Source organism: Rhinolophus ferrumequinum, chromosome 2 (assembly GCF_004115265.2).
Source record: "Rhinolophus ferrumequinum isolate MPI-CBG mRhiFer1 chromosome 2, mRhiFer1_v1.p, whole genome shotgun sequence".
Classification (NCBI taxonomy): Eukaryota; Metazoa; Chordata; class Mammalia; order Chiroptera; family Rhinolophidae; genus Rhinolophus; species Rhinolophus ferrumequinum.
Window position 1 is genome coordinate 71335585 of NC_046285.1, and position 27284 is coordinate 71362868.

The window sequence follows — 27284 nt, forward strand, 5'->3', positions numbered from 1 at the left end:
CTTTGGGTTATCTTTTTATCTTTGGGTTCATCTCTTTTGTTTGGCAGGTCAAAAAAATTCCAGTCATTTATTGAGAGCTGCTTGGTAAAGAATCACAGCCAGCGACCAGCAACAGAGCAACTGATGAAGCATCCATTTATACGAGACCAACCTAATGAACGACAGGTCCGCATTCAACTCAAGGACCATATTGACAGAACAAAGAAGAAGCGAGGAGAGAAAGGTTAGAAACACATTTTCATTTTAACAAGGGAAACAAAAGATGGAGTGAGTCCTGGGCTCTTGACCTATTCCTAGGTGGCCGTGGGGATTTCAAATGGGCCTGCATTATTCTTTAGTGTGAGGGGCTGCCTCTGAGATCACAGCCTGTGGGCATCAGTGGAGTGAGACCCCTGAAATGGAATCTTTCATGACAGAATAGAACTGCAAGAAATAGCACCTTTTCCAGGCACAGAACAAAAAGTCATGTTGAGTAGTACTATGAAGTGGTTTAATATGACAAGTGATTTTCTTAATTCAAATGAATATTCATGTTTTGAAGACCAAGACCAAAAATCCACAGAAGACAAACAACCTACAAAAAAAATTTAGTTGACATTTTTCTGTACTGGCAGTTTTCAACATTTAAGTTTTTGTGCTCTGAGGCTCATTTCTAATTTAGGTTTATAAGTCAGAATGAATGTTTTTATAGACCTAGTGATTAAAAGAAAAAGGGGGGGTACCAGGCTTCTTTTTTTTCTTTTTGAGCTGCAAGATCATGTAATGCACTTCTTTATTTATAGATTCAGAAACTCATAGCTCTAGCTGTTACACCACACTATCTTTTCACTGCATCGTTAGAAAGGACTCAAGTCCAAACTTGGGGTCCTAGGACTGTGAATAGAGACTCAAAATTCCTTAATTAGCATCCTGACCAAGGTAAAAACTCATGTGGTCTGCGTCAGGTGTTGTGACTAGTTGGGCAGGGAGGTAGGGAAGGTGGGATGTGGGAAGGTAAGGGAGAGATGCAGAGAGCAGACAGGTGAGTGTTCCCTAAGTGGGAGTAGGAGGGGGCAGCGGGCAGGGGGGTGGCAATGAGAAGGCTGTATAGGGCTGGCAAGGTGAGCACTGATTGTTTGGGGAGTGGAGAGAAGAGAGGAAGGCCAGGGACCGAGGATGGGAGGTACTTGGTGATGTGCTTTTCCTTGCGTCTATCCTCTCCGCCTTTCTCCTCTGTTCTGCACAATCCAAAAGGAATAGTGGCGGATGGTGGGCAGCACACGATCGGGGTCCTCTCTTTGAATTTGAATTTTCCTTCTTTGCCTCTGCAATTAGTATCTGTGATGTGGTAAGGTATGACCAGGGACCTAGGGTGGAGCGGTGAGCAGCATAGGAGTCAAGACTGGGCAGAGGAAAGATCATCAGAGAGCTAAGGGAGGAGGAGAAATCCTAGTGCGCGTTCAAGAAGAGAGTTCATCTTTGCAGCCAGCCTGAGGCACTCAGGAAAATGTGTTACCAGGTTAGACTCAGGAGCAGGATGTTATGAGGCTCAGCCAAAAAGGAGGCCCATCTCCAGTGTTAGTGGTGGAGACGGACGAGGTGTCAGTCAGAACCTACATGGCTGGGAGGGCAGCCCAAGCTGGAGAAACTAGGCATGAAGAGAAACAGGCAAGTCAAGGTTAGAAAGTTCCAGGACTGATCTTTCAACTGCTCTTTATTAATAGTGGTCTTGGGCTACTCTGTGAAGTCAAAATTTTAGAGAATATTTTAGGGTGGTGTGTCAGACGTGCAACCATTAAAGGCCAACTTCTCTAAAAGGAAATTTATTTTATTGTGGATATAAAGTAGGTTAAGTGCTTAGACTCTTGTTTTCAGACTCAAATTCTGAGTTCAAATTCTATTCCTCCCCTTAAGAGTTAACACGAACTTCACCCCGTTTCTAATCTTTAAAATAGGACTGGGTGTATAACAATGATTAGTATTTCCTGGCATGGTTGCAAAGATTAAATGAGATAATGCATGTAAAATGCTTAATGCAATGTCGGGCACATAGACTTATTCAATAAATGTTGGCTATTATTATATAGAATTTATTGACCTATAATTTTTCAGTACTATTCAGGGTTACTTTCAGAGAACTCGTGACTTCTCTGCCTCTGACGTGTGAGTAAGAATGGGTAAGGTTTGTGCCTTGGGTTGTTCCCACATTTTGTTGGCACAAACTCTGGAATATGACTCAGAACTCACCATCCCATGAAAACAGACCTTTTAATGTGTTTCTTCTCTGCAGAGTAGAAGAGTAAGTTTCTTGGAAGTAGATATACTCAAGGGTTACATGGTAATTTAAGGAACCTAATTCTGTTCAGACTAACAGCCACCAGAGGCTCTTATTTTGGTCTGCTCCTCAAGAAAGGGTATTGATCAAATGAGATTTCATTCCATTTGCTCAATTTGGTCAAACTACCTAATTTGCTCCCTCTAATACGTTTTCACTCTCTTAGTAGCCCTAAGACCAGCTTTTGATAGAATCAAACAATTTTAGTGTGCATTGTTTTATGACTTTTTTTTATCTGGTATTATTTTTACTTTAAAATATGTTGACACATGCTAGTTTAAGCCAGTAATATAAAAGCAATCAAACCAGATCCTGGAGAAGTATTACAGTTATGAAGCCTGTTAAATGAAGGTTTTTCCCTAGAGATAAAAATGATTGGATTAATTGGGTGCTTTTTTCCCTTGCTATCATTTCCTTTAATAGATAAAATTTCTGCATTTTACTTTGAACTCTTGTTGATTCATTTCAGGAAAGTTTGGGATATTAAACTTTTAGTGTGGGATATTGAAAAACACATTATGAAGCTTCTTTACATAAATACCCTGAACATTTCATACATATCTAAATATATGAAGCTAATTTGTGATTTAAAAAAATACACTTTAAGTCATTACACATTTGGCTTTTTTAAATAATCCCTTTAATGGCTAAAATGTATGGAAGGCAAGGTGTGTTGAAGGTCATGATCAAATTCAATAGTTATCATGTGATGACTGCACCTGGTGGTAGCATAACCAAATTGCAGTTTCAGTTCCTTTTTAGGGGTGCACAAATATCTTCAAAATTGTAATTACTAACCCACAGCTCTGAAAGCATAACAGTAATGTGATACCCTTCCTTGCATAAAATCAAAAGCTCCTCCAAAGGCTCCTCATTGCCTACAGAAAAGTTCTCAGCATGATATATATGGATCAGCAAGCCATATCAGACCTGCTGGTCTTTCTCACTCCATCTGCTTTCTTACACCCAGACATCTAGCCACTCATAACTCATTGTTTCCTGAATATGCCATGCACTATAATACAGCCGCTGTCAGGTAGTTATGTTGCTTAGAATGACCTTTGCCCACCACTTGCAGCTGCTGTCTGCCTGGGAAAGGGCCACTAATCTTCCAAAGCCCAGCTCATTTTCTTCTCAAAGATTTCACTGGTCCTTTTTCCCGTTGTGACCAGTGGACTTAGCTGCTCCCTTCTCTCATATCGCGGTGCTCTTTTTATGTACTTTTATTTAACATATAATATGTTGGAAAGAATGCTTAGTTTTAAAGTTGGAAAATTTTCAATAATGAATTCTAAATCTAAATCCCAGATGTGTTAATGAGGCGACATTGGTCATATCACTTAACCTCTTGTAATCTCAGTATCTTCACTTGAAAAATGAGTGTTATGTTAAAGGAGTGTTATGAGAAATAAATGAGAGATCATAGGTAAAGTGTCTGGGACGGTGACTGGCATGGGAGAGACCCAACAAGGATTAGCACCCTTTCTTCAGAATCATGGGAACTGTAATTATTTACTTGTCCATCTTGCCTATTCTGATCTCCTCCAAAGCATTATTCATTATTGCACGGTAACTTGCTTAATATATTATTGAATTAAATGGATGTTGCCAGTGGGTCAATCAAAACACATTTAACTGTAGTTTGTAATAGTACGTGTTGTCAAAAGTTTTTCTGATATTTATCAAGATATCTAAAGTCAATGTGTGAGTCCATGGAAGTCGTAATAAAATTCCTATGAAGAAAAGACGAATACTGCCAATAGGTTAACAGTGGCCAATAAAAGGTTTGTTTAGGTAGTCCCATAGTGGGAGTTAACAGAAACTGAAAGGCGATTTTTCAATTCTTTGTGTTCGCTTTTGTGCGAACACAAGGCATCACGGGTAAATTTCTTGAGTCAGCTGGGACAGTCTTAGATGTGGTTAATTCCACGTACTCGGATCCAGCTGGTGGGAAGTATCAGGAGGTTTGGAGCCTATCCCATGTTGTTTAATGACAACTCTTTGGGCCTCAGTTTACTTACATATAAAATGAGGGTGTCGGGCTATATAGCACTATCACACCTTTTTGTGCACTAACCTTCTGTGAGTCTCTCTTTAGATGAGACAGAATATGAATACAGCGGAAGCGAGGAAGAAGAGGAGGAGAATGACTCAGGAGAGCCCAGGTAGGAGAGCAAAAGCCAAGTCTTCTCGTTTTTCACATTCTGATTTGTGCTTGTGTGAAATTCACTTATCCTGTTGATTTATAGGTTCATTTTTAAGAATCTGGCAGGATGGTCTTATTTAATTTATTGCCCACAACACATTCATTAATTGGGAAAAATTTCCCGAGGCAGACTCTGACAAAAACATGCAAATCAGCATATTCTTTATCTTGTCCTCCGAGATTTATGGTCTCTATTCTAAGACCTGTTTCCTCACACACATAACGTGTAGAATAGGCAGGAGGCAATTATCTGGGTAATATAGGATGAAAAATACCAAAACTACAACTTTCCGGAGACCTAAGTGGTAGTTTTGGACTTGAGTCATTCAGTTCATTACTTCATACCTTGGAGAAACCCATTCAGGCACCCACTGTCCTTGCCACATGCCTTGGTATTTTCACCGTACCCTAATCCAAGAGGAAATGATTTCCAGGAAATCAGATTACACTGTAGAGGTGAACCCTAAATAGAAACTTCCATTGCCAGCCTGTGGTCACATGTTGGACCCCAGGATCAAGTGCTTGCTTTATTATTATCATCTCTACGTTTTGAATTTCACCTGACTTTGCTTCCGACTTTCTGCCAGTCTGTTTATAAATAATTAATGCCAGTGTGATCACACTGCCAGGACTTCTCTTTCTTGAGAGAATTCAGTTGGCAGCCATTTGGTGAGTTCAGGGGCACCATCACACACACCATGGCATTCACACTGTATGTGTGAAGTGAAATTTATTGGGGGAAATGCACAGGTAGAAGCGTCACTGCGGTATATGGGTCCCCATCCTTTAGCCATCCAGCAAGGGGACCCCATTACTCTAGGAGAAGGAGCAGTTCCTGTACTGCTGAGGCAGAGCTCCCTGAACAGGGATCCTTCCAGCTCAGCCAATGCTGCTAGAATGTTCTAGGGGAGTGGGCTCTTCTTTTTGAGCTTAGACCTACCCAGCGGGATTACTGCTAAACCACCAGAAGAGGGCGGGAGTGAGCTTACAGGGCCACCCATGTTTGTTCTGTTTACCTCCCACAGGAATTCCCAAGATCAAAGACTGAAGGAGTATTCTTCCCTGCCTTCTGATACATAGTGTGTTGGCCACCCCCGGGTTAGCCGCATAAAAATGATGACTGTCAAGTAATGACATGGTCTTATGAAGCAAAGGACCAAATGCCTTGCTTTCCGAGAAGTTACAGACTGTTTTTCCAAAGGCGGTCATGTCAGCTTTCTGATCACTTTCTAGAGAACTGAGAAACCCCGTTTGAACGAATACTTGCTAAACCGCGTGTGGGGAACCACTCAGTGGGCTGACCTAGCCATGCCTTAACAGTTCTGCAATTGTAATGTCATTATGGCACGTTGAAGATTATGTTCCAAGTCCTGCTTTATGGACACATCTAATTAATCTTCATGAAATCCTGAAAAGTGGAAAGGGACAGTGGTTACCTCATTTTGGAACTGAGGTAGAAGTCCAAGGGTGGTAAGCGGGCCATCCGCCAAGTGAATGAAGGATGGAGTCCACAGTACCGCTCAGACGGCCTGACATTGACTCCACGTCAGTAAATATTAGCGGAGCATCTTCGTGTGCACACGAGGTTGCCTCAGAGCTTGTGGCCTGTGTATATAAGTACCATCATTCGGGGTTTGTTTTAGAGTTCTACACAAAGGCTGTAAGTTTTGGAGAAGGCCTGTTCATATAACGCAAGCATTGTCCATGCAGAGTCACAAAGGAAGCCTTTTTATGTCATTGTATGGCAGTATCTCACATAGTACCCTAACCACTCTCTAAAACAGAATGCCACCTCCAAGTCCACTGCCACCAAGCCTGCTCTTCCCCCAGCATTCTCCACCCCAGGTCTTGTTACCACCATAGTCCTGGTGCCAAGACAACCTGCAAGTCATCCTTCACTCCACACATTAGAGCCACCAGCAGGTTTCATCAGCTCTGTTCCCAAACGATTGCCCCAGCTGCCATGCCCTCCACTCCCGCCCTGGTTGAAGTCTCTACCCCAGGGCCATTGCAGTAGCAGCCGGCTGGTGGCCTTGCTTGCCCTCATCCCCCCTGCAGACTGTTGTCCACTCGGCAGCCAAACAGATCAGATCATGTTGCTCTCCTGCTTAACCTTTCCATGTGTAGCTTCCAAGGCCACATGCTCTACCCGGACTGCCCTTTCTCTCTGACCTTCTCTGGACCGCTCTTCCTCTCCTTCATTCTGTTCCGGGAAGACCGACTGGGGTTTGGTTCTTGGAAGAGGCCGCACCTGTTCCTACCACAGGCCTCTATACAGTTGACCCTTAACGTGGTTTTGAACTGCACGAGTGCCCAAATGCAAAGAGTCAACAATATGAATTGGTCTACGTCACTTTATATAGAGGACTTCAGCATCCTCTGGTTTTGGTGTCCACAGGCAGGGTGTGGGTGGGGGCGGTCCTAGAACCAATTCCTCATGGATAACGAGTGGTAACTAAGTTTGGGGGGAGTCCAGAGTTAGTTATATGCAGATTTTCTACTGCGCAGGGGTTCAGCACCCCTAATTGCCAAATTGTTCAAGGGTCAACTGTACTTGCTTTTCCTTCTGCCTGAGGGTTCTTCTCCCCACCTCTTTTCATGACTTCATCATTTGAGTCTTAGCTCCACTGTGACCTTCTCAGAGAGGTCTTCCTTGATTACCCCACCCACCAGAGCAGAACCATGAATCACTCCAGCACCTTGCCACTGTCACTCGTAAACTATTGCACTTTATCTTCTGTAGAATCCATTAATACCTGAAATTATGTTACTTGTAATTATTCGTGTGTCTGCCTAGTGATTTTTCTGTCTTTCCCACAAGAAGAGAACTCTAGAGAGAAAGTTTGGTTAGCTCCTGCTGTCTCCACTAGAACCTCTGATAGTGCCTGCCTTTATAGGAGGTGCTCAATAATTACTGAGTGGGTTTCTTTCACGTGGGAGCTGCCAGAAAGATTAAAAAGGCTAGGTCTCTATGAACAAACAGGAGCCATTTTCCACGTGCCCGTTACTAGGCTGTTGTGTTTGTGACTTTGCGTTTGTCACATGCAGTTAGGTGGTGAGTAGGGCAGCCCTCGACCACCAGTGACATAGGAGGAGTTTGTCGATGGTGTTCCTCGGTCCCCTTATTCTCTGCGTCACACGTAGAAGTACACACGTACATACATACAATTGCCACTTTACAGATAAGACACTGAGGCTCATGGTGCTCAAAGGGAATCTGGGAATCCGTGAGCTGGTTTGAAGTCCCCGCTGCACCTTCCGTGGCCAGAACCAAACCACTTAACTTCCCTCTGACGATGGTGCAGCGAGACGAGTCCTGAGCTCTTGTTCTGGCTCGGCTGACTTGGCTCAGGCGCTTTCCCTCCCTGGCTCATCGTGTCTTCACATGAGCAGCCTGCCCTGTGCCTTCTGGGGTTTGGTGAGAGGAGTCAGGGAGGTGCTGTGGTGAGTGGAGGGGGCCTGTACTCGTCTAAGTACAGTAGGCTCCCTCGCTGCCCCCGATTCATTTCTATTTGTTGGCTTTGTTCTTGTCTTTCTTAAACATGAAAAGAAGCCAGTCTGGGGCTCAGGGCTCGCACACCCACTGAAGACTGTAGAAACAACAGATCTTTGCCTTGTGACAAGGCTGAGGGAGCAGTGTGGACAGTCGTGGAGAGAGGTGATGACTCTGGGGATGTGACATCCCGCTAGGGATGGTGACACCGTGTGTATGCAATAGTCACATGGAAAGGCAGCCTGGGTACCAGTCTCACCTTGACTGTGTCTCTTTGGGGGTCGGTAACATAACTAGTAGAGGATCTAAGAGCCTGTGCGTGAGCATGTGGCTCCTTCCGCCGCACACGAGTGACATATTTGCCCTGATCTCCAATCCCAAGACCCACAGTGGTGATGACTGCCCTGGCCCCAATGTGGAATCCTGATCTCTGTCTCCTGCCTGCAGCTCCATTCTGAACCTGCCCGGGGAGTCGACGCTGAGGCGGGACTTCCTGCGGCTGCAGCTGGCCAACAAGGAGCGGTCGGAGGCCCTGCGGCGGCAGCAGCTGGAGCAGCAGCAGAGGGAGAACGAGGAGCATAAGCGGCAGCTGCTGGCCGAGCGCCAGAAGCGCATAGAGGAGCAGAAGGAGCAGCGCCGGCGGCTGGAGGAGGTCAGGACCCTCTCGGCCGCTTCTGCACCCCACGGCCCTTGGCGGGGACCACTCCCTGGGTGTCCGCCACTGTGGGCCCACATCCCACCCATGAGGTCAGGGCCAGAGCCTGCTCGGAGCGCACACACCTTGGAAGCAAAGGACTTCCCATGCCTGGCCGGACGTGTGACCTTGGTAGAGTCACTTCACAAAAGCGGGTGAAGGCCTCAACCCTTCGAGCCTGGCTCACTTATCACCTTCTCAGGGAGGCCTCCTTGACCACCTGACTTAAAATCACACTCCCTCCCTCTAGCATGTCCTGCTGCCTGCCCTGCTTTATTATTTTTACGTAGCTCTGACCGCCTTCACAATTACTCTTACGTACTTTCACATATCTGGCTGTCCCCACTGGAATGGAAGCCCCCTGAGCACAGGGGTTTTTTTGTCTCTTTTATCCCTGATGTGTTTCTACATCATGTATCTCTAGTCCCTAGAACAGTGCTTAGCACACAATAGATGCCTCGTAAACATTTGTGGAATGAATGAACTAAGGTATGAATGAATGAATCAGTGACTGGGAAATGAAATATAGGTGTTCACTAGACCACAGTGAATAGGCAGGTAAGTGAAATGTCACGTATGGAAAAGCAGGGCCTGCTTTTATTGGTATTTCCAAGTCCTTCCAGACAGACACCCTTTGATACCCAGGGCCTGTCTTCCTGCATGTGAGCAAGACTTGCCTTCACCTGCAGGCATTGCTCTCATTTTTGTGGGAAACCATCTCACCACCCACACTTTCCTGCATGGGTTGTTCTGGGCACGGCTCTCACCCTGTGGTCTTAATAGACATTTGTTAAAACCTCCTTCCCAGAACCTTGCTCTGAGGCCTCCTTCCTCTGCCACATAAATCAAAGCCTCTGGACAATTAGGAAACTGAGAGATCATAGCTATTGGGGAAGTTGGATGGCAGATGAAAGAAAGGTTCACTAAGTGTACTAACTGTAATTTTACAGTTCTCCCGAATACCGTCTTGTTCCCCATTAACAGTGTACAGCAATGCACTTGCACTGTCAGGTGGCCACTGCAGTGAGAGGGTGGTGAATTGCAGACAGCAGGAGCAGATTGCTTTTTAAATGGCATGTCCAGGTCCAGCCTCCCTGGTTTAATTCAGTGCGGGCCTCAGTTCCAGTTTGCAATAAATCCCATCAACCTCATCATGTCCCTGGAATATTAAGATGCAGACCAGCAGCAATAATATCCAACAGTTGCAGTTACTGAGTGACTTTAGTGTGCCAAGTACCAGGTCGGGCTCTTTGCTTATAACCAAGATCTTACCTACTGTCATGACCTCTTTGCATACATTCATTATTTCTCATGCAAAATGCATATGGTCTCCATTTAACAAGAGGAAACAGGTTCAGGGAGGGGAAGTAATTGGTTCCATGTCCCAGGGCCGGTAAGTGCAAAGCCAGGATTCGTACTAGGTCTCCCTGATCCCAATGACCACATGGGCCCTGAGATGGTAAGTGTGGATGTGCAATTAGAGCTTTCAACTGTAGTCCTCAGAATTGAACTTTGCAGGTTTCTGCAAGCAGCAGTAGGCAAGTGAAGCCCTTTCCTTTCTAAGTATATAAGTCTGTAATATTGTCTGTGTGAAGAATGGTCAGCACATGAGCAGTTCGGAGCTCACCATCCTCTAGTGTAGGCTTTACACCGTCACAGACAGCGGCGCTGCAGTGCGATGGGGCAGAGGCCGGCAGGGGAGCAGGCAGAGGTGGGGAAACTCACTGGCGGTCTAAGCAGTGAGTTTCCTCTAAGCTTTTAACTTTTTATTGTGAGCGACTGCAGGTGTCCTCAGGCAGCTGTCAGAAGTGAAGTACAAACTATTCCAGTGGAGGTGCCTGCTCCTCTGGTTATTCTCCTGGGCACAAATTGAAATTGTCAGAAAGGTGCCCCGGTGTCATCTCCTTCAGCCCACCAGGCCAGCTTTTGGCCTCTTCTACTGGCCTCCAGCCCCAAGCCACACCATTTCCTCTAGGCTCCCAAGTCTTCCGAGGACCAGAGGCCTCTATTGGTTGGATCCAAGGTTTACTCCCTTAAACTGGTCCAGCCTCTGTCCCTAGCTAGGCAGTGAGTGCCCTCTCAGGCTCTGTCCCCAAATCCTGCCTTCCCTGCTTCTTTCCTGGCTTGTGGTTGATACCTTCCTCTTTTTAAAATTTTAGAACTCTTAGCCATTGGACCTAGACCCTCAGTTAGTGCAGTCTTTTCAGAGGCTGCATTGTATTGTTTTATTTTTCAGATTTTCTTACCTGGTACAATTTATTTCAGCTTTATGTGTTTTTTCAAGTTGCTGGAATAATCATCTCTCACAGTTACAAAGTACTTACTATATGACAGGTACTGTGTCTGTTCAACATGTTATGTGAATTGTCTCGTTTAATCTTTCCAATAGCCCCAATCTAAAGGTAATGCCACTGAGCCTCAGAGAGGTTAATAACTTGCTAAAAGTCACACAGCTTGACAAGAAGCCAGGTTTCAAACCCAGGGGACTGGACTTCAGAGCCTAAGTGCTGTCACTACCTCTGTTCTGCCTCTCAGCTCATGAGCCATACTCAGCATGCTTTTCCATAGTCGGGTGTTTTTTAATTTTTTTAACTTTATTGGCGTGACATTGGTTAATAAGTTGATATAAGTTTCAAGTGTACATTTCTATAATGTGTCATTTGTCTATTGCATTGTGTGTTCACCATAGTCTTTACCTGGACTCGTCTTCAGGGGTCTTTTACCCTGAGAATTGAAGGATTCCTAAGCAAAGGCAGAGAAGCTGTACCCAGCAGGTGCTCATCTTTTAGCCGGTTCTGGCTCTTATGCTCCCAGCCAGAGCTACTGCTGAGAAAACCTCATGTCTCTTTCTCTGTGGCATTCTCTGGAGCCTCTGCCTTGGATGCAAGTCAGTGTTCAGACTCCATGGCAGACAAACCTCCACAGGGACACACCCTCTACGTCCCCGCACAGGTGACTGCATGCACAGAGACGCTTTCCTCTGTGTCCCAGCGTGCAAGAACCCTGGCTCCTCACCAGAAGCTAGAATGCTTGTGACCACAGGACAGCAAGAGATTGTACTGGCTTTATCTTTTGATCCTTTATCTTGCCCCTATTGTTCGATAGAGAAGAAAAATAAATCCTAAATACTTAGATGGCTGCAAATTCTGAACCCCTAAGTAATGACTGTCTCTGCCACTAGGGACTCCTCTCCCACGTCCTGCTCCTACTGGATCCCCGTCCACATCTGCTGCCCTGGCCTGGAGTGACAACTTGTGTTTCTGGTGTCCTGAGTAGGAACGTGGGCTACTTTGTCAACGGAAGCAGTTGAAAACCATAGTTAGACTTTGGAATTTCGTGTCACTGTGGGTCAAGTTGGCTTGTGTGGACATCCTGGGAAACACATCCCCATTTCCAAATACAGGCCCTTCAGATGCTCTTTTGGGGACACGAGGCTGTGTAGGTTGTAGCCTTCCTGTTCCTCAGTGATCTCAGATGTCACCTCCTACCAGAGCTTTCTAAGGAAGCTCTGCATGTCCTGTGCTATTTATGGGTAGCCATGTGGATTAGGCTGGGTTCTAAATCAGTATCTGTATATTCTTAGAAGGACTTTGTACACTGAATGTAGCCATTTATCATCTTTGTGAAAAGGACGTGGCTTCAGGCCAATTAAATGGTGTGTGCAAGACTCTCGGCTTGTGACCAGTGATAAAGTACAATTTATAACTAAGTTCCAGGAACTTGATTAAACGCAGCTCAGGTGAATGAGTCCATCAATAGTGAGAGAAAGTACGCGTAGGGCCTCTTCTGTTTTTGTTCAGTTCCATAAAAATGTCCATCACTTGGCCTTGATAAAGCACAACTTGTTTTATTCTCTATCACAGATTTAGGGTATCACAGAGGTATTAGGGCACAGCCTCCGCTCATCTTCTCAGACTGACCTTGGGCAGAAGGTTTGTGATGATGCCTGATTTTGCTCAAGAGTTCTGAGATGATGTTAGTGACGTAGGTATTTTTTTTCAACTTGCTAAGAGCCTTCTATTCCTTCATTTGGGGGAGAGAATATCCAGGAATGAATTAATTTGACTCCAGGAGCTCTAACTTGCTACATGGTTGTAGGTTTTATTCATTGGAGAATTTTAAAAGTGTTTCAAGACATCTAGGTCTCAAGACAAACATAACATCATCCAGTGATCAAACAACCAGTTCTAGCTAATACATACTCTGCTGTTCTGGTTCTAGTGCCTGAATTTTTTTTTTTTTAAAGAAATACTACCGGTATCTTATTGGCAGTAATAGTGGAGCCCTGATGTACAAAATGAGAGCCTGGCAGTCTAAGCAGTGACTTTCCCATAAGCTGCTAACTTTTTATTAGGAGTGACTGGGGCTTTCCATGACATAAAGCTCAATTTTTTTGTTTTTTAAAGCATATGGTAGAAGAAAGAAAATCTTCTTCCTATTCCTATAAGCAGTCATGTGACAAATGTAGTGGATGCCTACCTCCGCTCTGCATTCTCTGTGCAGGAGCTGGAATGCAGTCTGCCCTTGTAAAGACTAGATCTGTGAGGGGAACACGCATTCAGCAAATAGCCACCCAAATAATCCTTATCATTGCCAGAGTGACACGGTGATGAATGCACACGTAGGGAGTGTACCACAGGGGTGGGCGCCTGGCCTAGCTTGGAGGCCTCTTGGTCAGAGTCCAGCTGAAGGAGGGCAGAGGGGCATGTGGGATGCCAGACAGAGAAGCCGAGGCACGGTCTTGCAGGGCTTCATAGGCCTTGTTAAGGAATTTTGACTTTTCCTCAGAATAGTGAGAAAACATTGAGATATGTTAACCAAAGGAACAGGACCAGATCTGTATTTTTAAAGGCAACTTTGGCTGCTGCAAGGAAACTGGTTGGAAGGAGCCTGAGTCGGTGGAAGAGATCAGTTAGTCCAGGCCAAAGAGGGTGATGCTTGAATTGGACAATGGTGGAGTGGGGGTTGAGAAAAGCGGGTGCGTTCTAGAGAGGTGTAGCCTGTAGGACATGCAGTACTGGTGGTGATTCGACGTCAGAGATGAAGGTGAGTGGGCAGTCACAGAAGGTTCCTGATGTGGGACTGGAACAGCCAGGTGGAGAATCGGGTTTGGGAGCAGGAGGATGAGATCACTTTGGGAAAGTAGGGAGTTTCAGATGGCTGTGAGGCGGCCAGTGGTGGTGCAAAGATGCAGCCAGGTTGTGTAGCGATAGCCACAGAAGAGGGCAGAAGAGGGCTTGACCATGGGAACAAGTGGGAATTGTTGGTGTATGGTCACGGAAGTACATTGAAGGGAAGCGAGTCTGGGCCTGAGCGCTGAGCACTCAGTCAGTGTAGGGGAAGAGAAGCCAGCAAAGAAGACTGATGAGGACGTAGAACGAGCAGCAAGAGAGATTGATCTTGTTGCACAGAAAATCAAGGATTCAAGCGGAAGGACAGAGTTAAAGGGGCCAGCTCTGCAGAATGCTGCCCAAAGGTAGAGTTCGATAACAGTGTCCTTTAGTTACAATGACAAAGAAGATATTTAAAAGGGTAATTTTTGTGTAGTACTCTTTAGGAACATAGTTCCTCTGTTTTGGAGGAAGAGAAACAACTTGCTCAGGAAGTCGGATCTGGTTTTGGAGTAGAAAGTCATTGATTTGAATTTGGGGTTCGCTACTGTGCACTCCCTGCATGCCCTGGCAGGTCTCATAGTCTTCCCCACACCCCGCTTCCTGAGCTCTGTGGGGAGGCTACTTACTACTAACAGAGCTTGTTCCCACCACCAAGTTGCTCTAAAAGTTGACCAGGAAAATGGACATGAAAGACCTTTGTCAACTGCCAAGAGCTACACAGATCTTGCTTTTCAAGGACTTGTCAAATCCAGCTTAAATATTGCTAATGAAACCCACCTCCTGCTTCTATTTAGAGAACTTTTCCTATTTACATGCTCATCCATTTGTGGTCCGCTTTCGCTCACATTCTCTCTTAGCATTCGCTTTCACTCAGGGTAGCCAGGCACATCTCACAGAATCTGTGCCAGCTGGAGCCCAAATACCGAGAAGCTGTTGGTGTGTAAGGTTATTTTTTGGAACCTAAGTAGTTTCTCCCAGATGTTCTTAGACGCCCCCCCAAAAAATAAGGGGGGGGGAACCAGGTAGGGGCAGGAGGAAGCTGCATATCTCTTTAAAACTCAGTATGTAGGACAACATAGTAAAGCTCTAAAAAAAAAAAAATCTCATGGGCAACAGACCATTTGGGGAATTCTGTTGAGAGTAGTATTTTGGCTGACAGTTATCTTCCTTCCTAAAAGAACTAGATGTAAGTTCTTTAATTTTTCAGTGCCTCAGTTTCCTCATTTGTAAAACTAGAAATATCAGTAGCATTTAACCTCTGGGACTGGTGTGAAGATTAAATGAATTGATTCATAGAAAGCCTGAGAAGAGCACCGATACTTAGAACACACTCAGTAAATATTAGTTGTCATTATTATTGGAGTGGGTGCCTTCGGCTGAAGTCAGAGGTATCGTTTCCAAAAGTTTAAATTCCTTTATGTGCAGCAGTAAAACCCTCTTAAATAGATTAAAATAAAATGTACCAACAAGTAAGCTTTTATTTATACCTTGGGAAGAATAGTTGTTATCATACTAGTAGGAACTCAGTTATGTCATTAAAAGAAAAAAATGTCAATAGTTTTTGAATCGCAGGATAGTAGATTAGGGTGGAGGCAACGTGCACCAGCTTTGAGTTGTGGAGACCATGGTGTAGTTCTAGCTCTGCGGCCATGGGCAGATCTCTTACCCTCTCTGAACCTCAGCTTCCTTATAGGCACAATTAAGATACTGTTTACTTTGCAGGATTGTTGTGAGAAGTAAATGGAATCATACACTCGTATACAGAAAGCTTGGCACCATGCCTGACCCAGGAATGGATTGACATTGTTGGATGAATATTTCATTGTTACTTTGGAACAGGTGATTTCAAAGTTGTTAGTGTTTGTTTGTTTGTTTGAAGGGTTTTCTATTTAGATAGCAGTGCCCATCGCCTGCCTTCCTTAATTCTCTAATGTACCTTCGCTGTTTACTATAAAACCTGGACGTTCCCATCCCTTTGTGAGGGCTCTTTTCTGAGAGCGCCCCTCTTCCTGTGTCTTGCTAGTGAATCCGTCTGCTGTTAACTGAGTCAGCAGTCCTGGCCGTGCTAGCACAAGGAGGCAGCCCATTCGTCGTCCTTCCAGATACACCTCGTTTAGAAGGATCAACGGCCACCTGGTATGTCTCCTCTCCCTAGCCAAGCCTCAGGGGACCTTCTCCTGGAGAACTCTGCTTTTTAATGGATTCTCTTATCAGTATTTCTCGCTGTCATTTTCAGTGCTGTGTAATTATTATGATCCCATCATTGCTACCAAGTAGCTGCATCAAGTCTCATCTCCCACCAGGACCTAAACAAAACCTATCAGAAGACAGAGACCTTGTGATGTCTGAATAGTCGTTTCTGGGCGTCAGGGACACAGTACATTAGGAATGATCTCTTCATTCAGAAGGAAGAAGCAAGGTAGTCCAGAGTACAGTAAGAGGCTGCTTGGGTTTGAACCCGGCTTTACCATTTACTGCCTTTGTGATCTTGGGTAAGACATGACCTCTCGGCCTCAGTTTGCCCATTTATAAAATGGGATAGTGAGTTAGTACATACAAAGCACTTAGAACAGTACCTTGTACCGAGTAAGTATGTGAATAAGTTCAGGAGAGTTGCACAAGAAGCAACAAATCTTTATTTCCCATTGTCTGCCTTGTTGTTGCTACTCTGAGTTATCTCTTTTTAGGGTGAGGGTTCAATGTTGAATGCAGCTTGAGCAGGCTCAGTGGGCAGAAGTAGGAGACGCAGGAAAATCAGTGTGGCTTTGCCCCAGGACTGCATTCTCTCTCACCCACTAGACCACGCTCCCAGGCCCTCAGCAGAAGACAGCACCATGAGCAAGAATAACCCTCCCCTTTCAGGGCCTGGAGTGTTAATTTATCAGCACTGCTGAGAAATGGCCTTTCATTTACTTAATCATTAACTGTAGGCGTCCTAATGTGTGCTGCGAGCAGTGGTCGCTGGTGGGGGGCAGACCAGCCCTTTATTCCTGGATGTCGTTAGCATCAGCATGAAGACTGAACACTTACTTTCCAGCTGGGGTTTTGCTTTGTCATTCCAGTAACTGAACAGAAATTATGAAACAGCTGGGAGCCAAACTGGATGCTCACTGTCCCATGCAGGGCCTGCCCACAGGTCTCTGACGATGGTCTGCAGTTGCATGCGTGTATGTATCACGCTGGTGCATCAGGAGGCCACGTGGTATGCAGGGATTGATGGCACCTTGCTTCTCAGTGGATCCGGAAGGACTTCTTGTTTTAACGCACCGGCTGTGCTGCAAGAGGCCTAACTTTCTCTGCGTAGTCTTCTGGATCCTCAGATGGGTGGGATTTCCTGCCAAGATGAGGAAGCTGGGCTGAAATTCCTATACTGACTCTTAAAATGCTACTGATACGTGAAATCCTTTTGCCCAGACCCCTTCCTACACTTTCAAGGAATGGGAAGGATATACTAGTATATTATACTTATAGCATTTCATACTAGGGGAAAAAAACGGATTAGACATTTGCTGACCGTAGGTAGATGGCAGGGCTTTTCAGTGACAGCAGGGAACGAGTGTTCAAGACCTGTCTTCCACGATCTAGGGTATTCATGGAACCTCTTTTTATGACCTCAAGTCTGAATTTCTTGTGTTTTCACAATTATCATTCTTAATGATTCCTAACCATAGAACTATGACAACAAAATAGTTTCACAGAAAGTATTACTTCACATGACATTTAAAACGAATTTCTTTCATTTCACTCTTATTTTCTTCAGTGATTAGTTTCATAGAATCATAGAGGTCAGGGAACATAAGGGATCTCAAAAGTGATTTAATTCACTTCTTCTCTCAAAGCAGAATCCCTTGGACAATATTCCCCAAACAGAGTCACGTAGTCCATTTAACATATACTCTCTGCCTCTACCTTTAGAGGCTTGAGGCAAGCATACTCTATTTTTAAGCCACTTGTTCCATTATTGATTCAAGTTCTTGTGAATTGCTGCATTCACATAAGTTATGTCAAAGAAAATTAAAATGCCTTCAACATCAGCCCCCACAATGTTGGGAAGCCATTCTTGTTCCCCTGTCTGAGACCCAGGAAAATGCAGGTAGCCATTCTCCATAGGGAAATTGTTGTGGCTCAGAGATAATGAGGAGATTGTGAATAATACTCTGACTAGCACCTGTAGAAGATGCGGGACCAGAATTCTTCACGAAGCCTCCTCGCCACTCAGTGTGTTTAGAACTGTCAACATGCATGCTGTCCAGGTTGGCACACACGGACTCAGAGCTCAGCTGTGGAGCTGCCCATTCTTCCAAAGTTGGCCTGGGCACTCGAAGGAAGAGTTTCAGCCGTTAATTTCCAGGAAAGCTCTGAATGGGTAGGGTGGATTTTTTTATCTTTAATAGTAAAGTAAGCGTGAAAAGAATAGCATGCGGTCTGTCTGGCTTCCTCAGTGGTTCTCTGATTATTGTTTCTGTGAATGAAAGAGAGGTAACAAAGTAAAGCTAGAAAGAGGGGGAATGGTCCCTTGCAAAAGCATAAGATAGCATCTTTCACTTAGTGTACATAAATGTCTCAACCATCTTCTTCCGAATCCAAAGATAGCATGGCAAGAGCCTGACACAGAGCGTGGTCCTGGTTTTGCACTTGGACCTGAGTGAACTTGGGCAGGCTATTGGCCTGTATGTGTCTCTTTCCTTATCTGTTAAAAGGGGAGGATGATAGTAGTTTGTGCCGAAAAGGGTTGTGGCGAGGATTGAAGGAGTTAATACGACTCATTCAGGACAGTGCTGGCATGAGAGGAGGCGCTACGTAAGTGTGTGTTCTCATTATTAATGATTATTATTCTTTTTTCTTATTGTGATGACTTTTTTGTATATTGAATCCAGAGGTGTCAGACTGCTTCACCATTCCTCTAATATGCTTCCAATTAAACAAAAGTTTGGAATCCAAGTTTTAGTGACAAGGAATCATGCCCTTGCCCTGCTGTGGTTGGTGTGCAATGCTCTTTCCAACACTGCAACTTGAGCAAATGTTCAAATGGGCAGATGGAATGCCCAGAAACTTAAACCCTTCTGGGCACAAGCACAGCTCCTGCAAAGCTGATACAGAACCGTCCTACGTAAGTGAGGGGCATGTGTGCTCTGCGGTTGACTGAAAAGACCGTGCTGGGTCCTTTCATGTGGAGTATCTTTACAGAGAGCCCCTGAGTTGAGGGGATGGTTCGAGGTACTTCCCAAGGAGCCCGACTTAATCCTGCACCGGCTGCTTGCGGTCCGCTGCAGGCTGACTCGAGTTCTCCACAGTCAGTGGGGTCCCCTCTCACTGCTTCCAGGAGATGGCTGGGATGAAACACAAGTGGAGCTCTCTAAGAGAAAACTGGAATCCTGCTCCGTTTTCACTTCTTACTCTGAATTGTTAGTAGTTTTTGCTTTGCAATGCAGCCCATCCTTGCTTAGACTCTGGAATGAACAGACCTGTGAAATCACCTAATCTGCCCCCTCATTGCATTTTGGGTTAAGGTGACTTGTTCAAGGTCATACTACATTCACTCATTCGTTAAACAAATGTGTACTGAGACTGTGTGGTCTGCAGTGTTTGTGTTGGTGGAAGAGCAGGATTAGAATCTAGTCTTACTATTTCTGCTCCGGTATTTTTTCCTCCAAGCTATTTGCCTGCCTCAGCTACTCCTGTCCCCAGTAACATGTCACATTGCAGCTGTGGGATATTAATTCTCAAATGTGGACATTGCCTCTGAGTCTATATAGTGGAAAACATGATGTATGTAAAAGATAGACCCAGGACCCCAAAACCTTACACAATGGCATCTAGCCTTGTTTTCCCCAAATCTACCAAAAGAAAAAAAAAAAACCAAGTATCTTATCTGACATTTCTTAAGGATATTGAAGGAAGTGCTGATGGTGACAGGAGAGATGAGGTATCTTTTCATTGGTTCCTCCCCACACTCTCACTTCCCACTACATCTCCAATGTACTTCCCACTACATCGCCAACTGATAGAATATTCTCCCAGATACTAGAGGCGGGCGGTAGTAGGGCATAGTGTGAGAACTGTGGAGTCAGACCGACCTGGGCTTGATTCCACACTCTACCATTTTCCAGATACGTGACATAGAACAATTTACTTCACATCTCAGAGCCTCAATTTGCTTATCTATACAATGGGAATAATAATAATAAACTCGGTAGTCACATTGTGGGATTAAGAGCTGAAGCATGTGAATCACCCAGTCCAGCAAATACCTGATACTCAGAGACAGTGCCCAATATGATGATTTGTATTCATTCCATGGTTTTCCCCTAACTTATCATGTGGCCATCCTGAGAGTCTATAAAAAGAAGAAAATTTAGAAATGACATTTTCCCCGTTTATCTCATACAGCAATTGTGAGGCTCTATTTAAAATAATCTATGGTGAAGTACTATTTTAGGTTAAAAAAGAAAAAAAAAAACACCATACATAGAGACTACAATCCTGTACGTTTTTCCAAAAGATTCTTATCCTTATGGAATCCTTCAGGTAGATTCTGGTCCATGGTACAGTCTTTATGATTAGAAAGGAGATCGTGTTAAGTTTCCCTTTAGGTCCCAGACAGCTCTGTGTGTGCTATGTAGCTCGCTTTAACCAGCCAGTGAGAGAGCATCGCGGGATCAGAGCAGATTGATCCCCACTGCCGTGAAAACAACTTTAACCACATGCTCAGGTGATGTAAACAGACCTCTTCATCAACAAAGAACCAAATCACACGTCTACAATTTCTTCGTTATCTTCATTTGGATCTTTCCAAGGGAGATTTTGAGGTTTCAAAAGATATGGAGGGTCAAGATTTGTTTTTCATTTGTTTGTTTGTATAGTTCCTTTTTTATGACTTAACTTCATTCTGAAAAGAGGACTTACGGTAGCTTACAAAGATTAAGACAGCAATTAAAAATAAATGAGAAAATAAAGTAGACGGGACTGTAAAATAAAAGAGGAAAACAAGATGACGTGAGGGCAGGGTCAGTACCCAGAATGCCTGCACGACGAGGTGTCCAGGTGCGGGCGTGGAGGTGGGAGGGCACCAGTCTGACTCCAAGAGTCCTAGCAGCTAAGAGAAGAGGGAAACCCAAAGGATTCGGGAATCATGTTGTCCGTCAGGTAAAAATAAACGTGTTACTCAGGCGAGCTTTCTGAGATAATTGAAAACCTATACACTTGCTTCGTGGTGGTGAGTGATGCTGTGAATAACGTCTGAGGTGATATTCCTGCCATAAACACAGTGATTAGTTTTACTCAATGGTTCTGATAACATTGTAAAATCCAATTTATGGCCTAGGAGTTCATCAGTGTCACTTCTGTAAGAGCCAGAGCACCCTGTGCAATTCACACCTTTGTGCTGGTTGAACTTAATTTAAAAAGAACATTTAAAGAAACGAAAGGAGAGAACGCTTAATTCCACAGCCTTTGTCATGAACGCCCATGAGAATTCTTTCTTATAACTGTAATAAGAATTGAATATTTAAGGGTTAAGGTGATATTCCCTTACAAGAATTGAAAGAACTGAAATTCTACATAGTCAATTTGGGATAAATGCATAACCTTTGAGGGTACCCCGAGCAGGGCGCAGGATTATTTTCCTCATTAAAATGAACAAGTTCATATACTTGAAAGTGCAGCCACACAACCTCTGCCTGGATGTGGCCTGAGGGAACACCCACGGAGAGGATCAAACTATTCTAAAAAAAGAATCATTCTTTGGGAACACCAGCAGAAGACAAAGGGGACAAGAGCCCCGTGTCCCACTCCATAGAGCAAGGCTACAATGATTTTAGCCTGGAAAGTTTTCAGAGTGGGTATAATCAATCATCCCTCAACCAAGAGAATAAAGGAAAAAAAAAACACAAAAAATCTAAGAAACTTGTAAGAACCCACTGAATAATTTTAAGTGATATAACTTTTAGAGATGCATCCAAGAAGATTTGGATAAAAAATATACTTCTGGGCAGTTCAATCTAGCTGGGGCATCTGCCAAGAGTTTTTGAGTAGTTGGTTTAAGCCGTTCTTTCTTGAAAACAGAACTACTAACATCTTTATGCATAATTTGAATGAAATTTAGAAATGATTTTCCTTTTTTCCACTTTCAACTTAAAGTCTTTATTCCCTTATTTTATGTTACTGCCTTTCTCTAAGATGGCAAATAGATACCATGCCAATGCCAATTGTAGATGGGTCTCTGTTTAGGAAAATATTCTTAGGCCTTGTCTGTACTCAGCATAAAAGAATATTCTGGCCTGGAAGGGCATAGAAAGGTGAATGGGGTGGTCTGAGGCTCTGCAAGTCTTTCTCCTCTTCTCTTGCTACCCAGTCTACAGCATTCAATGCAATAAATATCAGTGGTATCAGGCTCTATATTGGATATAGTGGGACATAAAAACTAAAGTGGAACAGAGACCCTACCCACAAATAGCTTTCAACCTAGAGTACAGAGTAGGTAAGACAGACTGAGAACCATAATCTGAGGTAGTGTGATATAAACTGTAAGTACTGATAGGAAGGAAAATACCAGCCAAGAAATATGAGTATGCTCTGTTGTCTTTTTTTGCCCCAGATTTTTACCCGGTTCAGTTCAATAAAATTTTCTGTGCACCTGCCAGGTCCCAGGCCACAAGTGAGCGGCTGGGCATCCCCCAGGATCAAACACAAGCCTCAAACTGCTACTTCTAGCAAGAGTCTTAAAGCTTTATGACGGTGTCTGCTTGAGGCCCAGGACTTGGTCTCTCTCTGACATGTTTTCGTGTGTCCCATCAAACAGCCTGACGCCCAGGAGGAGGGAGAGCAAACATTTTTCCCGGAAAGGCATTAACACTGAGATGCAGCAGCTGGAAATTGGCAAGGTGCCTTCAGAAGGTTGGGGAAGTGATTTATTTTTCCAGCCTCGCCGCAGGAACCAGAGCTCTGGCAGACAACTCCCTGACTTAGCAGCAGCTGATCTGAGTGAGATCAGTATTTTTATTAGTCACTTTTGAGTGTCTTTCTCAGAAACTACAGAGTACTTGGGAAGCCCAGACCGTCTTGAATTGCAATCACTACTGTGTACACCTTGCATGGGGACCTGAGTGGCATGTGATTTATAAGGTAGTATTGATTCCTGGCAAAGAGGCTGAAAACGCACAAATCCTTCACATAAAAATCCGCTAAATCTTCCAAAAGCTTGATTTTTTTTCCCCCCCTCAAGAAAGAGAGCAATGGTCGGAGTGAAAAACTTGAAATGTCAGCTAAATTAGGGCTATTTCCTGCCAGGAGCCAGATCTGTACACATAATTATTGTATTCTCTATGCTGGCATTGATGTGCTTTGGTTGAGTGTTGGAAATATCTCTGTGTTGGGTCTGCAGTCCAAATTATTCAGTCAGTTCCCATGATGATGTTTTCAACTCATATCTTCCTGTATTATTTTTCTGTAAAACAAATCATCGCATGTCTGGAACTTGACTCCTATCTATCCCCCAACATACTTCTCGCTCCCTTTCCTAAACCTGCTTTTCCTCCTCTGTGGTACCGTCTGCCTCACTCCTCGGCCGGGAACATCACTCACCCTCACACACCCCATAGTCACCACGCTGCCTATTTTATTCTGGCCGAATTCTAATTTCTCCTCCTAAGTTGGCGCCTACTCTAGTCCTGGTAGAACAACTGGAAATCTGGGTAGGTTTTCGTCTTTTTTAACTGTGGGCTGCGTCTCCATCCTCAGCGGCAGTTGTAAACATGGACTCCCCCGCAGCCTTTGTTTCACCCATCACTGCCCTGTCATTTTCTGCCCAGATCCATAGAATGGCCTCGCACTATGTTCCAGCTTCTAGTCTTGCCCCCTCCTGTGGCAGCGGGGAGGCCTCTTGAAAATGCACGTCTGATGGTGCATTTGACTGCATACAGTTGCCCAGTGGCTCCCATCGCCTGCAATCTAAGATGGACAAATAAATAATATGTGGAAGTGATACACCTTGAGTCTCAAAAAATGCAGCTGATCACCCCAGCTTCGGAGGTGATGGGAAGACAACAGCAGCCCAGGGGATTGCGGGCGCGAACCACCTCAGGGAGGCCTCCTCACCCTGGGTTCCTTTGCTGTTTGGAATGTCTGTGGTCCCTTTAGCTGGGGCTGGGACAGAGCTTTTGTATTAGAAAGCCGTATCCCTGGCTGTGCAAAGCTAGCTTGTCAGTGGGATACAGTCGTAATCCATTCTGTTTTGAATAACTCATTTTTCCTCAGCCAGGCAGTGAAGTGTTGTTGAGAAAGTTAACAAGGGAATGGACCCCCTGCGATGTCCCCTCCAAACCTCGGATTTGAGGAAGAAGAAATCCTAATGCCAGTACTGGGCTCTGACACAAATGGAAGGGCCTGTGGCATTTCTCCAAAGGGGCGCTAATGGCACGTGGCGTGGGGAAATACTCTGTAGTGTATGACTATGCTGCACATTGCGGGCCCCTCACGCTAAGTGGCAGGCATGTCCTTCCGTCACTGGGACAACCAGAAAACCTCCCACACTCCCCCACACATTCCAAATGCTCCAGGGACCGGGGACAGTATTATCCCTTGTTGGGATACATTAGCTCCTGTGACTGCTCCTGAGGGGTTCTTCTTTCCTGAGAGTATAATGAAGAGCCGGATTGATTTGTGATCTTTGTATCACTCCTGTTGCCGCTTCATCTTCTGTAGTGATGAGCTCAGATTGGAGTCACCCTGCTTGGCTTTGCAGTCAAGCTCCGCCACTCAGTGGGCATGACCTTGAATGTGGGCATAACCTTAAACAATTACGTAATCTCTCTGGGCTGCAGTTTTTTTCATACAAAATGGGGAATAATAACAATATATCTACCTCAGAAGATTTTTGTGAAGATTAAATAAGATAAAGCATGAAAGGTACTTACCACATAGTCCACTGTCGGAGCCATGGTTATAATTGTATGAGATGATGATGGTTCCTGAGCTTAAGGGTCTTGAGCAAGACGTTGAGATTGACACTCAAAAGTGAACAGTCCAGAAAATGAGGAAAGGCAGCCTGGTGTGTCAGAAAGGGTAGTGGCCTGGGTGGGAATCAGGAAATTCTTTTGAGCCCTCTGCCATTAATTACTGTATGGACTTGAACATGTCACTTCACTTCTCCGGTTTTCGCTTTGTCCATGACGTGTTTGCCCTCTGTGGTGTCGTACAGAATGGATGACATGAGTATTGTGAATGTGTTTTCAATCCTATAGAATCTCATAAACCGTTTGGTGAGATGTAACAAGTAACTTATTATAAAAATTGATGTTTCCTACCCCTGATTTGAAACCCTCCATCAGCCAATTGGGAGACAGCACTTAACGGGAACTTCTCGGGAGAGACATAAACTTGGATAGGCTACTTGCGTGGTAAATAGCACGGTGTTTCTGCGTGACACTGAATTGCTCTCTGTCACCCCCTCCTTGCCAGTGTGTCCCCCAATAGTGCAGGAGAGACAGCGCCTGCAGGCATGTAGGCAGCTCTCATTAAGAGCTCACTCGGGTACACAGTTCTGCACCCTTCCCTGCTGGCTTCCCCACGCCCGCCCTCCGCATTGTGCCCGCTTCCTTCAGGGTTGTCTGCTTGTTGCCCCACAGCAACAGAGGCGGGAGAAGGAGCTTCGGAAGCAGCAAGAGCGGGAGCAGCGCCGGCACTACGAGGAGCAGATGCGCCGGGAAGAGGAGCGGAGGCGGGCAGAGCATGAGCAGGTACAGCTGGGACCAGGCCGCCCCGCAGGTGGCCCCGCTGTGAACTCCAGCACCAGCTGTCTCTGGGGCGTGGGTCACCTTCTCTTAGGACTGCACAGTTGAAGCAGGTTCTTATTCTTTCTCAAGCAACTCGTCTCTCTCCCCTATTCAAGACGTCAAAGCACAACCTTGGCAATGCCCACGCATTCAGCCTTGCTTCCTGCCCAGGCCAGAGTCCTCTGACACACCTTGATCTCCTGATTCTCCCAACCCGGGGGGTCTACTTTGAAGGTAGCACTGCAGCACGTGCTACTCTTTCATTGCTTCAGGAGAGCTTTTCTACTCAGGCAGTCTCTGGTTTCCATGCCTTGGAGCCATTGATGCAGGCCCCTTTCTCTTTGTCAGAATCGCATTCAACAGTACACTGCAACTCTGCAGGATGCTTCTGTTCGAAAGACAGTGCACAGTGGCATTCAACAATTATTTTATCCCTGCTGCTTGCACAGGGGCATCTGCACTTTATAGCATTGTTAATTCCAGGTAGCCCATAAAGAGGGAACCTGTAATGAAAAGCTTTAAAATGTAGCTGGGTTTATTAAAACCAAAGAGTCACAGCAAAGCACTGAGCCATCTCGGTAAGCTGTTGCAGGTAGCAGGCTTGTGCCTTTGACTGCATTGAAATGCTTTTTGCTTTGGTGCTCATACTTTTCCTGTTTTGTGAGGAGGTGTCTGGGTTTTTTTTTTTTTTTTTTCCCTCCTTCCTTCCACACTTAACTTGGCAGCTCTTGTCACCTTTGAAATTACCGGTTCTTTTTCTCTCTCTTTCTCTCTTTGTGTTCCTCTGAATTCTCTGCTGCCTACCTCTCCAGGAGTACATCAGGCGACAGTTAGAGGAGGAGCAGAGACAGTTAGAGATCTTGCAGCAGCAGCTACTGCATGAACAAGCTCTACTTCTGGTAATGGGAAAGCCAAGAGCCAGCTGACCTGCTCTGTGTTCATCGTGTGTGTGTGTGTGGCTGTGTGTGTACATGCATGTGTGTGTTTGTCCTCCTAGCATGCCAGTCCAAAAGAGGGGATCCTTCAAGCCTCATGGATCTCAAAAAATCTCATAGAAACTTCACACATTTCCTGACCCAGTTTGCCGAGTCTTAATACATTTAATATTCTTGTTGGGTATTCTTTATTAACTCCATCTATCTGGAAAACTTGAACATGATTCCAGCCTTATTATAAGTTCAGACTGTTTTTGAGACCCACTGTGTTTATTGCAGAGTAATTTTTAAGGTCATTTGCAACATGCTGGAATACAATCACAGCAAAATGTGCCTCTTCCATAAGAAACCACTCAGCTCTGCAGTCATATTTCATTTGCAGACTATTAGTTTTACCCTTACAATGGAAACATTTTGTGTTCCCTGCTCATGCAGCTTCCACTAGAAGTACTTTTTTATTATTATTGCACTGCTCTCCAAAGGAGCTTCTTGGTATATGTTTTTTTTCAAGTGAACGTTTTATCCAGTTTCATTATGATATTTTTTAGCCAGAACATAATCTTAATAATAGTTTTTGTTGATCCAAGTTCTGTTAAAAGATGATCAAGGCAATATCTTTAGTACTTGTTTAATTTTGTACTTAATCATACATATTTGAATGGTTTAATTAGCAAATCAGGAAGTGGATAGCTCCTTAGAGGGGTTGTGTCCTGACCATCCAGATGTCATTATTGCCACTTTCCTGGTTGTAATTCAT

The 27284-nt window shown here is 44.7% G+C and overlaps 1 protein-coding gene across 8 annotated transcripts in view; it reads left to right on the forward strand.

Moving 5' to 3' along the window:
• Nucleotides 1–27284, forward strand: part of TNIK (TRAF2 and NCK interacting kinase) — a 364653-nt gene that overhangs the window by 266230 nt on the left and 71139 nt on the right. For 5 of the 8 annotated variants that reach the window (XM_033125457.1, XM_033125416.1, XM_033125423.1 and 2 more), the window contains 5 exons: nt 48–223; nt 4413–4479; nt 8461–8665; nt 25446–25556; nt 26405–26491. In XM_033125457.1, coding sequence (XP_032981348.1) covers nt 48–223; nt 4413–4479; nt 8461–8665; nt 25446–25556; nt 26405–26491 — 646 coding nt within the window. The remainder of the gene's footprint in view (nt 1–47; nt 224–4412; nt 4480–8460; nt 8666–25445; nt 25557–26404; nt 26492–27284) is intronic. The other 3 variants (XM_033125434.1, XM_033125438.1, XM_033125448.1) reach the window with 1 other exon arrangement.